This window comes from Apteryx rowi, unplaced genomic scaffold (assembly GCF_003343035.1).
Source record: "Apteryx rowi isolate R43461 unplaced genomic scaffold, aptRow1 scaffold_220, whole genome shotgun sequence".
Taxonomy (NCBI): domain Eukaryota; kingdom Metazoa; phylum Chordata; class Aves; order Apterygiformes; family Apterygidae; genus Apteryx; species Apteryx rowi.
In genome coordinates this window covers 628,488-639,650 of record NW_020448531.1, presented here as the reverse complement: position 1 = coordinate 639,650, position 11,163 = coordinate 628,488, and the positions used below count along the sequence as shown (strand labels likewise).

General features: G+C 68.9%; 2 protein-coding genes across 2 annotated transcripts; one reads left to right on the top strand and one right to left on the bottom strand.

Moving 5' to 3' along the window:
- Positions 1 to 87: 87 nt before the first annotated feature.
- Positions 88 to 1,825, top strand: B3GNT3 (UDP-GlcNAc:betaGal beta-1,3-N-acetylglucosaminyltransferase 3). The gene is made up of 2 exons (XM_026064831.1): positions 88 to 298; positions 490 to 1,825. The coding sequence occupies exon 2, from the start codon at positions 493 to 495 to the stop codon at positions 1,621 to 1,623; it is 1,131 nt and encodes a 376-aa protein (XP_025920616.1). The 5' UTR covers positions 88 to 298; positions 490 to 492; the 3' UTR covers positions 1,624 to 1,825.
- Positions 1,826 to 2,449: 624 nt separating this feature from the next.
- JAK3 (Janus kinase 3) lies at positions 2,450 to 11,157 on the bottom strand (the record flags this gene model as incomplete). The annotated part of the gene is made up of 23 exons (XM_026064860.1): positions 2,450 to 3,115; positions 3,199 to 3,309; positions 3,593 to 3,710; positions 3,791 to 3,963; positions 4,152 to 4,276; positions 4,498 to 4,687; positions 5,118 to 5,257; positions 5,356 to 5,506; positions 5,783 to 5,934; positions 6,063 to 6,201; positions 6,548 to 6,681; positions 6,772 to 6,856; positions 6,980 to 7,111; positions 7,198 to 7,319; positions 7,976 to 8,162; positions 8,415 to 8,526; positions 8,808 to 8,965; positions 9,042 to 9,164; positions 9,293 to 9,590; positions 9,672 to 9,817; positions 10,523 to 10,634; positions 10,781 to 10,904; positions 11,067 to 11,157. Coding segments are annotated over 23 exons (3,240 nt in total), but the record flags the coding sequence as incomplete, so codon positions are not given.
- Positions 11,158 to 11,163: the final 6 nt, after the last annotated feature.

Genomic DNA, 11,163 nt, shown 5'->3' with positions numbered 1-11,163 from the left:
GCGCTGGAGCATCCCTCCCTTCAGGGAGGCTTTGGGGGCCGAAAGGGCGGGAGGGGAGGTGGGAGAAAAGGCAGGATCATCCCGGGATGGTCCCAGAGCAGGGGAGCGGTGGCGAGGCCGAGCGGGCAGGTTGTGCCGCGTGCCCCGGCCACAGCAGGGCCCCCGGGCTTGCAGGACGGGCTCCGGGAGGAAGGCTCGGGCACGGGGCTGCCTTGCAATCCCTGCCCAGGGAGCAGCCCGTGGGCCATGCTCGGGTCCCTCCGCAGCGGCCACATCCTCAGGAGGAGCCGGAGAGCAGGTAACGGGGGTGGGGGGGCTGTTGCCGGTGTTCCTGAGGCAAAGAGGCTGCGGGGGCAAAGCAGGGCTTGCTCCAGCGAGGAGGGAGCCTTCGGCCTCTGCAGTCATCACCGGCACGGGGGGATCCGCAGGGTCCCCTCCCCTTCGGAGAGCACCAGCCCAGCTGAGCCCCGCTCCCCCCCTCTCTTGCAGAAAATGTCCCAGTGGCTCTCCAGGCTGGAGCTGTGGGGCCTGGGCGCCGTGGGGCTGCTGGGGCTCTGCTACCTGCTGTCCCGCGATGAGCGGCTCGGGCTGAGCACTGCCGCCAGCCCCGAGCCCAGCCCCAGCGCCGCCGCCGGCCTGCCGGCACCCTYGGCCGAGCCTCCTGCACCCTGCACCCCCAACGCCTCGGTGCACAACATCTCCGGCTTCGCCACCCTGCCCGGCCACGTGCAGGACTTCCTGCGCTACAAGCACTGCCGGGCTTTCGCCCCGCTGCTCGACGTGCCGGGGAAGTGTGGGGGGCCGGCACGGTCCCCCGGCATCTTCCTCCTCCTGGCCATCAAGTCCTCGCCGGAGAACTATGTGCGCCGGGAAACGATCCGCAAGACGTGGGGGCAGGAGCGGTGGGTGGCGGGGGTCCGCGTCCGCCGGCTCTTCCTCTGCGGGGTGGCCCCCGGCAGCGCCGAGGCGCCCAAACTGAACCGGCTGCTGCAGCTGGAGCAGCGGGAGCACGGCGACATCCTGCAGTGGGATTTCCGGGACACCTTCTTCAACCTGACACTGAAGCAGGTGCTCTTCCACACCTGGCTGGAGGAGAACTGCCCTGGCGTCCACTTCGTCTTCAACGGGGACGACGACGTCTTTGTCAACACGGACAACGTCGTCCGCTTCGCGCTGAGCRCCGAGGACGGGCACCTCTTCGTGGGCCACCTCATCACCAACGTGGGCCCYATCCGCAGCAAGGGCAGCAAGTACTACGTGCCCCCGCAGGTGATGGCCTCGGAGCGGTACCCGCCCTACTGCGGGGGTGGCGGGATGGTCATGTCCGGCTTCACCGCCCGCACCATCTACCGGGAGTCGCGGGACATCGAGCTCTTCCCCATCGACGACGTCTACCTGGGCATGTGCTTGGAGAAGGCAGGGCTGGCCCCGGCTTCGCACAGCGGCATCCGGACCACGGGTATCTACGTGCCCTCCAGGGCCGAGCCCTTCGACCCCTGCTACTACCGGGAGCTGCTGCTGGTGCACCGCTTCGCGCCCTACGAGATGGCCCTGATGTGGCAGGCCATCCGCGAGCCCGGGCTGCGCTGCGGCAGGATGGTGGGCATCTACCCGAGCACCTGAGCGCCCGGCGGCGGCGGTGCTCGCTCCCGGGGCTCCGTGGTGCCGGGCTGTGCCGGGGGCTCCTGGGTGCGCCAAGAGGCGTCCAGCGTTGTCCGGTGAGCGCCTCCGCGTGCCCAGCCTGCCCCCGGAGTCGGGTCCCTGCCCGCCTTGGCCCCGGGCTCTGCCCTCCCGCTGCACAGCGAGACCGGCGTGAGAATAAACGAGCGCGTGTTGTAAACGAGAGCGTGCGGTCCCGTGCCTTCCTGGGGGGGATGTGGCTGCTCCCGCGGAACCGGGGCTGCCTGGGCAGGGGGGCGTCTGCACATGCTTTTATTTGGAGCATTGCTGCCTGCTCCATGGGGAGCGATGGGGGCGAGCGAAACCCCCAGGAGGGTCCTTCCATGCAGCCCCCTCCCTGTGGCTGGCCGTGCACCTGGCCCCCCGCGGGGCTCGCGATCCTCATCCGGCTCTGCTCGGCCTCGGGGACGGCTGTCACGGGCACACATGGAGCTCGCTGTGCCGCGGTGCGTGCCGGCGCCGTGGGGGCCCCATGCTCGGCTGCGACCCCGCAGCCTGCTCGCCCCCACCCTGCTCTCTCGCAGCCCCGTGGCTCGACGGTGCCCGGCCCCCCCCCAGCCCTGTCGGCCACCAGCACGTGCTGCTCACACAGCTGCACCCAGTGTGACCTGCCGCCCTTCTGCCAGCCAGCCCCACACCGAAGGGATTCGCTTGCGGCTATTAGGAGGGTTGAGCTCATGCCGCAGAGTTTCTTTCGGGGGGGGGGGGGGAATGCGTGCRCGTGGGGCTCCTCTCCCTCTCCCTCTCTGTCTTGCCTTTGTCCCATTGACAAATTCTACCAAAATTTAATTGAAATTGGCCAAGTCCAGCTGTGACTGCGGCAGTACTGGGTGGAAAGGGGGCAGGCGCCAGGTTAAAGCCCGAGCGGTGGTGCCGTTGCTCGTGTGCCTGCTGCGGCGAGCCACAGCGCGCTCCTTCGCCCCAGCCCCGGACACCCGCCTTGCGGGAAAAGCAGCGTTTGCCATCGCGTGCCGGGGGGTTATGGGGAAGTTTCTGGTCCTCGTGGGAGGGTGAGCGCTGGGGCTGGGACAGGCAGGTCCGGACAGCTGCAGGGGCAGCGGGCGATGCCAGCGCAGGCTCRGCGTGTCTGTGCCCGGCTCCGTGGTGCCCCTGGCTCTGCGCTGCCTGAAACGGGCCAGCCCTGGACCGTGGGCTGCTGCCGTGACACCCCTCGCTGCCCAGCCCTGCCGCCATGCCCGGAGCCGCTAAAGCATGTTGGAGCATCGCTGCATCCATGTGTCCATCTGTCACCGCCTCGTGCCGGGGAGGGAGGTGTCCGGCCCCGCTGGTGCCCAGCCTCACTCCGGCCCCTCGCCCGCTACCCGCGGGCCTTGCTGCGGCCGTCGCGCAGCGCCTCGATCTTGGGCGCCAGCTCGCTGAACGTGGGTCTGGCGCCGGGGGCGAAGGCCCAGCAGCTCAGCATCAGCGTGTAGACCTGGGGGCGAGGCGGGGGGGGCCGTGAGCGGGCAGCGGGGCAGCACCCCAGGGTGCCCCGCCGCCCCAGCGAGGGGAGCTCACCTCCACGGGGCAGCCCGCCGGTGCTGGGAGACGCCGGTTGTCCTTCAGGAGCTCCAGCAAGTTGCAGATGATCTGCGCAGCCTTGTCGGTGCCCATCATGCGGAGGAACTCCTGCGGGTGCCGGGACCAGCCGTGAGGTCGGGGYGCCCGGGGGCCAGCCGGGGCCGGCATCCCCCGAGCTGCCAGGTCCCCGCGGCTGARCAGCGACGGATGGATGGAGGCAGGAGAGCCTGGGGCCACGAGGGCACCTCGGCCCCATTGGGGATTAACCCAGCCCATGCAGCGCTGCGGGCGAGCGGAGCAGTCTGCACCAAAGGTAACGGGGGGCAGGTGTTGGGCCACTCGCTCTGGGGGCAGCGGGACCCCCAAACCTGGGGCTTGGAGGGGGTCTCACCTCGGAGGGGCTCTTGCTCTTATTGCTGTAGGTGAAGAGCTCATAGAGGAGGACCCCGAAGCTCCAGATGTCGGACGCCCGGGAGAAGATGTTGTCAGCCAGGGACTCGGGCGCGTACCTGCCGGCAGGAAGGTGCTGAGCGCTGAGCCCGGCCAGGCCGCGGTGCCGCACCGTCCCTGGGGCCACGCTCACCCTTACCAGAAGACGGGGCTCTGGCCGGGCTCCTGCACCACGTAATAGTCCTTGTCCTGCGGCAGCAGCTTGGCCAGGCCGAAGTCCCCGATCTTCACGTGGGTCTCGCTCTCCACCAGGATGTTCCTGTTGGCCAGGTCGCGGTGCACGCAGCGCTGCGCCCCCAGGTACTCCATGCCCTGCGCGGGAGGCACTGGGTTCGCTGGGACCCGCACGCGGAGCCGGGCCAGCCAGGCCCGCGTGCTGGCCATGGGGATGTTCCCAGCTCGGCTGCAAACCCCAGCGTGAGTTGTGGTCACCTCTGGGAGAGCAGGACCCCGTTCCCCGGCCAGCGTAGGGCAGATGGCACGTGCCCCCGCGGTCCCACCTTGCAGATCTGCCAGGCGTAGAGGAGCAGGGTCCTGTGGTCCAGGCGGTGCTGGTTCTTCTGCAGGTAGTCCCGCAGGCACCCGTTGGGCAGGTACTCCATCACGAGCCGGAGGCCGCGGCGCCCTGGGGGCACGCACATCCGTCACRGATGCCCCCTTCGGCCCGGGTCCAGGCAGCGTTGCTGCACGGCAGCTCCAGAGCTGGCTGTGCCATGGGGAGGGGTCTCCCGGGGGGGTTTCCCGAGCTAGGTGCTGAGCACCGGGGCCATCCTGCCCCATGCCACCCCATGCTGCCCCACGGCACCCCGTGCCCTGCCGCCCCAGGGCACCCCAGGCCACGCTCACCCCGGCTGTAGCAGACGCCGCGGTACTTGACGATGAAGTCGTGTTGCAGCGAGTGCAGGATCTGGATCTCCCTCTCGAAGTCCCGCAGCTCCTTGGCCGAGTCCTGCTGCAGCTTCTTCACAGCCACCAGCTCGCCAGTGCTGTCGCCCAGCGGGTCGTAGCGGCACAGCTCCACGCTCCCAAAGTTGCCCTGGCCAGGGAGAGCCAGGCAGGCGGTCGGGGGCACAGGCTGCCGGGGAGACCCCCGCCGCGTCCCCGTGCCCAGGGCAGGAACGTCTCTCCCATCGATCCCACGTGCAGGTGAGGCAGCRGGTACAAGCCAAGCATCTCTGAGCAGCCCCAGCCTTGCAGGGCAGAGCAGCCCCCCCCAGGCAGGGGGTATTTCACACCCCTAAACTCACCGTGAGAGGGGAGGAGCAAGAAACTCGTGCACCAAGCCTTGCACGCCCTGCGCACGGGTGTGCACGAGGGGGCTCCCTGCAGCAAGCTCAGCCCCAAGTCAGGTTTGCTGAGCCCTGGGGACGCCTGGCAGGACTGCGAGGCCGTGCAGCAGCTCCCCGGCGGGGCCGGGCACCCCCAGGMCCCCATCCACACCGAGCCCCCTCCGCCGCGGCCCTCACCTTGCCCAGCAGCGAGATGTACTTGAGGTGGCGCTCCTCRAAGAGCGTGGGGTCGTGGCGCATGGTGACATGCTCGTACCCCCAGAAGCTGTCCCGGTGTGTCACATCGCTGGGGGACAGGTCCGAGAGCAGCTCGTAATCTGGGGGAGGCAGGAGGTGAGGCGATGAGGGCGGCCCAGGCAGCATGGACCCCAGGCAGCCAGGACCCCACCGTCACCGCCAGCTGCCCGGGGCTCACCGGAGGTGATGAGGCTGTTGAGGTCGCGGATGACGGCACGGAAGCAGGGCCGGCCCTGGGGCTGGTAGTCCATGCACTGCGCGATGAGGGTGGCCAGCTCAGTCCACTTGGGTGCAGGGAGCTGGAGGCCGCTCTGGTAGAAATGCAGCTTCTGCAGGCACAGGAGAGGGTGCTTGAGCCATGCTGCAGGGTGCCTGGCCCCGGTTCTTCTCACCAGGCCCTGGGAAGCTGCGTGAACCCCTCACCCTGGGCATCACCCAAACACTACGGGATGCGAGGCTTGAGATGATGTTTGGGGGGGATTTACTGCTTCTTCCCGCAGCCACCTCCACCCTGCACCAAGGCTGGTGAGCACTGCAGGACGGTATAGCTGTCGGGACGGCACAGCTGGCAGGATGGGGCAGCCGGTGGGACGGTGCAGCCTCACCTTCTGTGGCTCCAGCAGACTCACGGGCATGTTGCCACCACTGAAGATCTCCCAGAGGGTCACCCCAAAGCTCCACTTGTCGGCCGGGAGCGCCAGGCTCTTGGGGTCGCTGACGCACTCGGGGGCCACCCAGGGGATGCGGTCCACGAGCACTGGGGAGAGCGGGACGGCCCCACTCAGCACCCGCCGGCTGGGCCCTGATGCCCCCCTCCAAGCCCTGCGCCGAGGAGCCTGGTGTCCCCCAGCGCCGCCATCCCCTGCGTCCAGCCCGGGCACTCACTCTCCTTGGCCAGGACGGTGACGCTGACTCCGGGGTCGTTGAGCTTGATGAAGGGGGGGCTGCCGCTGGCCACGTCCCCCTCCCGCGTCAGCAGCACCTTCTTAGCGGAGACGTTGCCGTGGGTGATTTTCTTGTCCTCCTGGGGAGAGGAGAGGGACCGTCACTGCAGCCCTGCCCTGGCCCCCAGCCCCATGCACGGGGTGAGCCGGCTCCAGGAGGGATAAACTGCCCCAATGCTCAGCCCAGGCTCTGCCTCCAGTCTGCCGGGCTCAGGGCTTGGGATGCCACAGGACACAGATGCATGGGAGCTGTGGGAGACGGATGGGTGGGAGCCATGGGATACGTATGCACAGGAGCTGCAAGACGGCACATGGAGCAGCCACGGGACAAGGCTGCGGGAGCTGCAGGACTCAGACACGTGGGAGCCACAGGGTGCATTGACTGCACGGTGCCGACGCGTGGAGCTGCGCCAGCAGGCAACTCACCAGGTAGTTGAGGGCATACGCCAGCTGCTTGGCCACCTGCAGCTTCCAGCTTGTTGTCACCTTGCCCTCGCCTTGGTTCTTCTTCAGGTAGAKGTCCAGGGGCCCGTACCTGACGTACTCCTGCACCATGATACCTGCGGGCAGACAGGGCGGGCAGGCCTCCACATGCATGCCCTTGCGGGGAGCGTGGCGTGGTCTTGCGGTGCCCGGGACATGGTACTCACTATCCTTCCCGAGGCTGACGCCGTGCAGCAGGACGAGGTGCTTGTGGGAGATCTGGCTCATGATGCTGGCGGCCTCCAGGAAGGACTGGGATGCGAGAGGCTGTGTCAGGCCAAGCTGAGGCCACAGGGAGGACCCCCGGGAGCAACCGGTGTGGGGCGTTGCGGGGGATGCATGGGGGTTTGCAGCACGGGGCGGGGGCTGCCTCACCTCGGAGCAGTTGTGGTGGCTGCTGTCCATGACCTTGAGCACCACCTCGGTCTGGTAGTACTCGTCCTCCTTCTGGTCCCGCTTGATGCCCTTGTAGATCTGGGTGAAGGAGCCCTGGCCCAGACTCTCGCCCTGCCACGAGAGCAGGGACGCTAGGGGCGAGGGGTCCCTCCCCATTGCACCCCGTCCCGCCGGTGCCCCCTTCCACTGCCCCATACCTGCGTGAGGCTCTCGGGGTTGATCTTGTGGAACATCATCTGGGTGAGGCTGCGGCGCGGGGCTGAGGGCGAGCAGGGCAGCCGGGGGCAGCCGCTCCGCACGATCAGCAGGTTGGACTTCTCTGGGGCGGGAGAGCGGCGGTGAGGGGCTGGGTGTCGCGCCGGGACATGCCGGACACGACACCGGCAGCAGGAGCAGGCAGTGTGACATCACACAGCCCACTGTGACATCATACAGCCCACTGTGATGTCACACGGCCTGCTCTGTGAAGTCACACAGCCTACTGTGACATCATACAGCCCACTGTGATGTCACACGGCCTGCTCTGTGATGTCACACAGTCCACTGTGCTGTCACATAGTCCACTCTATGACACCACACAGCCCACTCTGTGATGTCACACAGCTTGCTGTGACATCACACAGCCCGCTGTGCTGTCACATAGCCTGCTCAATGACATCACACAACCCACTGTGATGTCACACATCCCACTGTGATGTCATACAGCCCACTCTATGGCATCACACAGCCTGCTCTGTGAAGTCACACAGCCTACTGTGACATCACACAGCCCACTGTGATGTCACATAGCCCACTGTGACATCACACAGCCTGCTCTGTGACATCACACAGCCCACTGTGACATCATGCAGCCAGCTGTGATGTCACACAGCTCGCCCCATGATGTCACACTGCTGCGGTGGTGCCGCTGGCGTGCCCAGCCCTCCCCTCCCCTCGCCCGGCCCTGGCTCCAGCCCCAGCCCCGGCGGGTGTCACCTTTGGGCTGCGGCGGGCAGCACGCGGCCAGGCGCATGCGGGCGCCGTCAGCCTGCAGCCCACAGCGCCCATAGGTCTCCAGCAGCTCCCGCAGGCTGCAGAACCGCCGCGCCACCCCCGAGAGGAAGAAGTTGCCGTCCTCGTCCCTGCGGATCAGGCAGCGCTTGTAGTCCTGGCTGGAGCGGATCTGTGGGGCCGAGAGCCAGGGTCAGCGGCGGGGGCTCCAGGGCTCCCCCTCGCCCCCCACGCAGGCGCCCTGGGCAGCCCCCGGCGCACGAGAGAGGGTGGCCAGGGCCATCGCTGCTGCCGTCCCGGCACCGTGCCAGCGAGCACCGGGGCTCTGCCCTGCATTTCCCTCCCCTCTCTAGGTGACCGCCTGGGGACGCTGGAGTGGAGGAGCCCTGGAGGCGCCCAGGCATCCCCTCGGCGCGGGTCTCACCTCGGTGCACACCGTCAGCAGGTAGCTGTCGAAGTCCTGCGGGCTGCGGCGGAGCAGGTACAGCCCCGGGCGGCTCCCCGCCACCTTCAGCTTGTTCACTGCAAACTCGGAACTGCGAACAGTGGGGACGGGGTCGGTGCCGTGCCGGGCGTGGGGGGAAGCTGCCCTTGCACGGCTCCCATCCCGCCAAAGGAGTCGGTGGCTGGCCGAGCCAGGGCAGATCCGAGGGGTCCCGCAGGCCACCTGCCTTGCATGTCCCTCCTCCCAGGTCTCCCCAAGCCCAGCAGGCACCCGAGCACCCGGTCTGGTGCTGCTGCTATTGAGATGATTTCTCCTGCTTTGCACCCTGCTGCCCGGAGATTTGGGGCAGCGCGGGCGGGCGCCGGCACCCACCTGATGGGCCCGTGGCACTGGTTCTCCATGTCCTCCAGGAGCCGGGGGGGAGCCACCTCCTTGCAGAAGTAGTGGTGGGCGTCTGCCGTCAGGCGATAGTAGCCATCGATGAGGGCCACGAAGGAGCGGGCTTCCCGCAGCGTGGGGAACTCCACCTCCTGCGCGAGGCGAGGGGTGAGCGGGGCCGAGGCCCTGCTGGGGCTCCCCGCGGCCCCCCGGCCCCCGCGCGCTCACCAGCACCCGGTTGTCCGTCTTGGTGAGGGTGACGATGCGGTTCTCCACGGGGTTGCTGTCCCGGCTCGCCTGCTTGATGCTGATGTCAGCGATGTCGGGGAAGTCGCAGAAGTGCTGGCGGCTCTGCGGGGCAGGGGGAGAGGAGCGGGGCTGGTCTCCGCGCGCCGCCCTGGTGTTCCCCCATCCCCCCCGCCACGCTCGGCTCAGCCGGGGCCGTGGGAGCCCGCGGGAGCTGCGCCWCCCGCCCGCACCTCGGCACCGCCGCAGCTCCAGGAGACGCCACTCTCGCCGGCCACGTGGATGGCGATGTCGGCGGCGGGGCCCCGCTCGCCGGCGCCGGGCGAGCGCACGCGGAAGCTCTCCTCCGCCCAGCGCCGCTGCAGCCGCTCCAGGTCCAGCAGGTACTTGAGCTTGAGGTAGCGGCCGTCCGTCTGGCAGCTGCCGATCTTGCGCAGGGACTTGTTGAAGYGGCGGCGGATGCGCTTGCGGGTGAGGAAGCTGTGCTGCTGGATCTGGCACCGCAGCCCCTCGGGGATGCACGACTTGTAGCTGCGGGGGGGGCGGTGGTGGGTGAGGCGGGGGAACGGGGCTGGTCCCCGCCACGGGTGTCCCGCGCCGCCCCCGGCTCACCTGACGCAGCTGAAGGTCTCCTCCAGGCTCTGCTGCTTCTCCTTGGTGATGCGCAGCATGTCCAGCACCGCCAGGCTCAGGCACTCCTCCTGCGTCTGCAGGCTCAGCGCCACCTCCATGCGCCCGCCGATGAAGTCGCTGCGGGACTGGGGACGGGGCGGCTCAGCCGGGGCCTCCTGCCGGCCCCAGCACCCTCCTCGCCCCGCGGTCCAACCCAGCACGCAGCAGTCCCTGAGCACGTGCGACCCTCGGTGCATGCATGAGCACGTGCACCCCTCGGTGCATGCACGAGTCCGTGGCTAATGGGAGCATCCAGGGCAGATCCTGCTGAGCCTGCCACTGCCGTGGCCTCCGGGGCTGCCAGTGTCAATGCCGGCCCTGCCTGGCCCCGGCCCCAGCGCCGTGCCTTGGCATCCGAGTGAGTCACATCCTCCCTCTGGTTTCCTGCCAGTGCCCAGGTGAGAGCAAAGCCAGCTCCGTCCCTGGGTCAGGCACCGCACAGGGGTGACACCGGCCCCCACTGCAGCACCTGGGGGCACCCCATGCCCAGCGTGGCATGCCGTAACCCGGGCTCCCAAAAAAGAGGGTGCTGCAGGACCCGGCTGGGTTGCCCGTGTGTCCACCCCAGCTCCCAAACCCGGCGGGCAGCTCCAGCTGAGCCAACGTCCTGCGGGCGTCACGGCCCCGGGGAGCGCGTGGGCGCAGGGGCCGGGAAGGAGCGTGGCACGTCGCCAGGCGCAGCGAAGGGCGTTGCCGCGCTGAGGTTAACACGTAYGACACACTCGAGAAGCCACATGAGACCTCGCCCCGCACACCCGGGCGTCCGGGGACACCAGCCTGGCAGGGCTCACCTGGGCAAAGAGGTAATCGATGACGGGGTAGTCCAGGACAGCGCTGGCCCGGTCGTTCATCAGCTGGAACCGGTGCGACTGTCCCAGCCCGCACCAGTTGGGGAAGAAGAACCTGCCGGGGAGGGCAGACAGGGCTCAGCTCTGTCCCCGGGAGCCTGGGCGTGCACAGCCCTTATCAGCCATCAGAGACTCCCCAGGGAGCCCTGCCGGCCGGGCTGGGGCCGGGAGCGGGGCTGGCCGTGGTGCCCGCGGCGGTACCTGATCCGGTACACCACCACCTGGCTGCGGGAGTCGTCCACGGTGAAGAGGTGGTTGGGGGGGAACCAGCACGTGAGATCCTCRGTGGCCAGGGCGAAGAGGGAGTGACACACGGGCAGCACGCCTGGGGACAGAGCGAGGGCAGTGCCACCGCCGGCCCCACGGCCGCAGCCAAACCCCGGCATGGGCTGCATGGCCGGGCTACATGTCCCCCCCCAGGTCCTCTGGTCCCGGGGGTGGCACCGGCGATGGACCGAGCCGGGGGTCCCTATGGGGCCGTCCCCGCCACAGGCCTTGGCCGCCCGGACGCAGAGCTCCTCGGCCGTGTACTCGCCAAAGGTGAAGGTGAGGACGCCGGCGGAGTCGGGGGCGGCGCGGGGGGC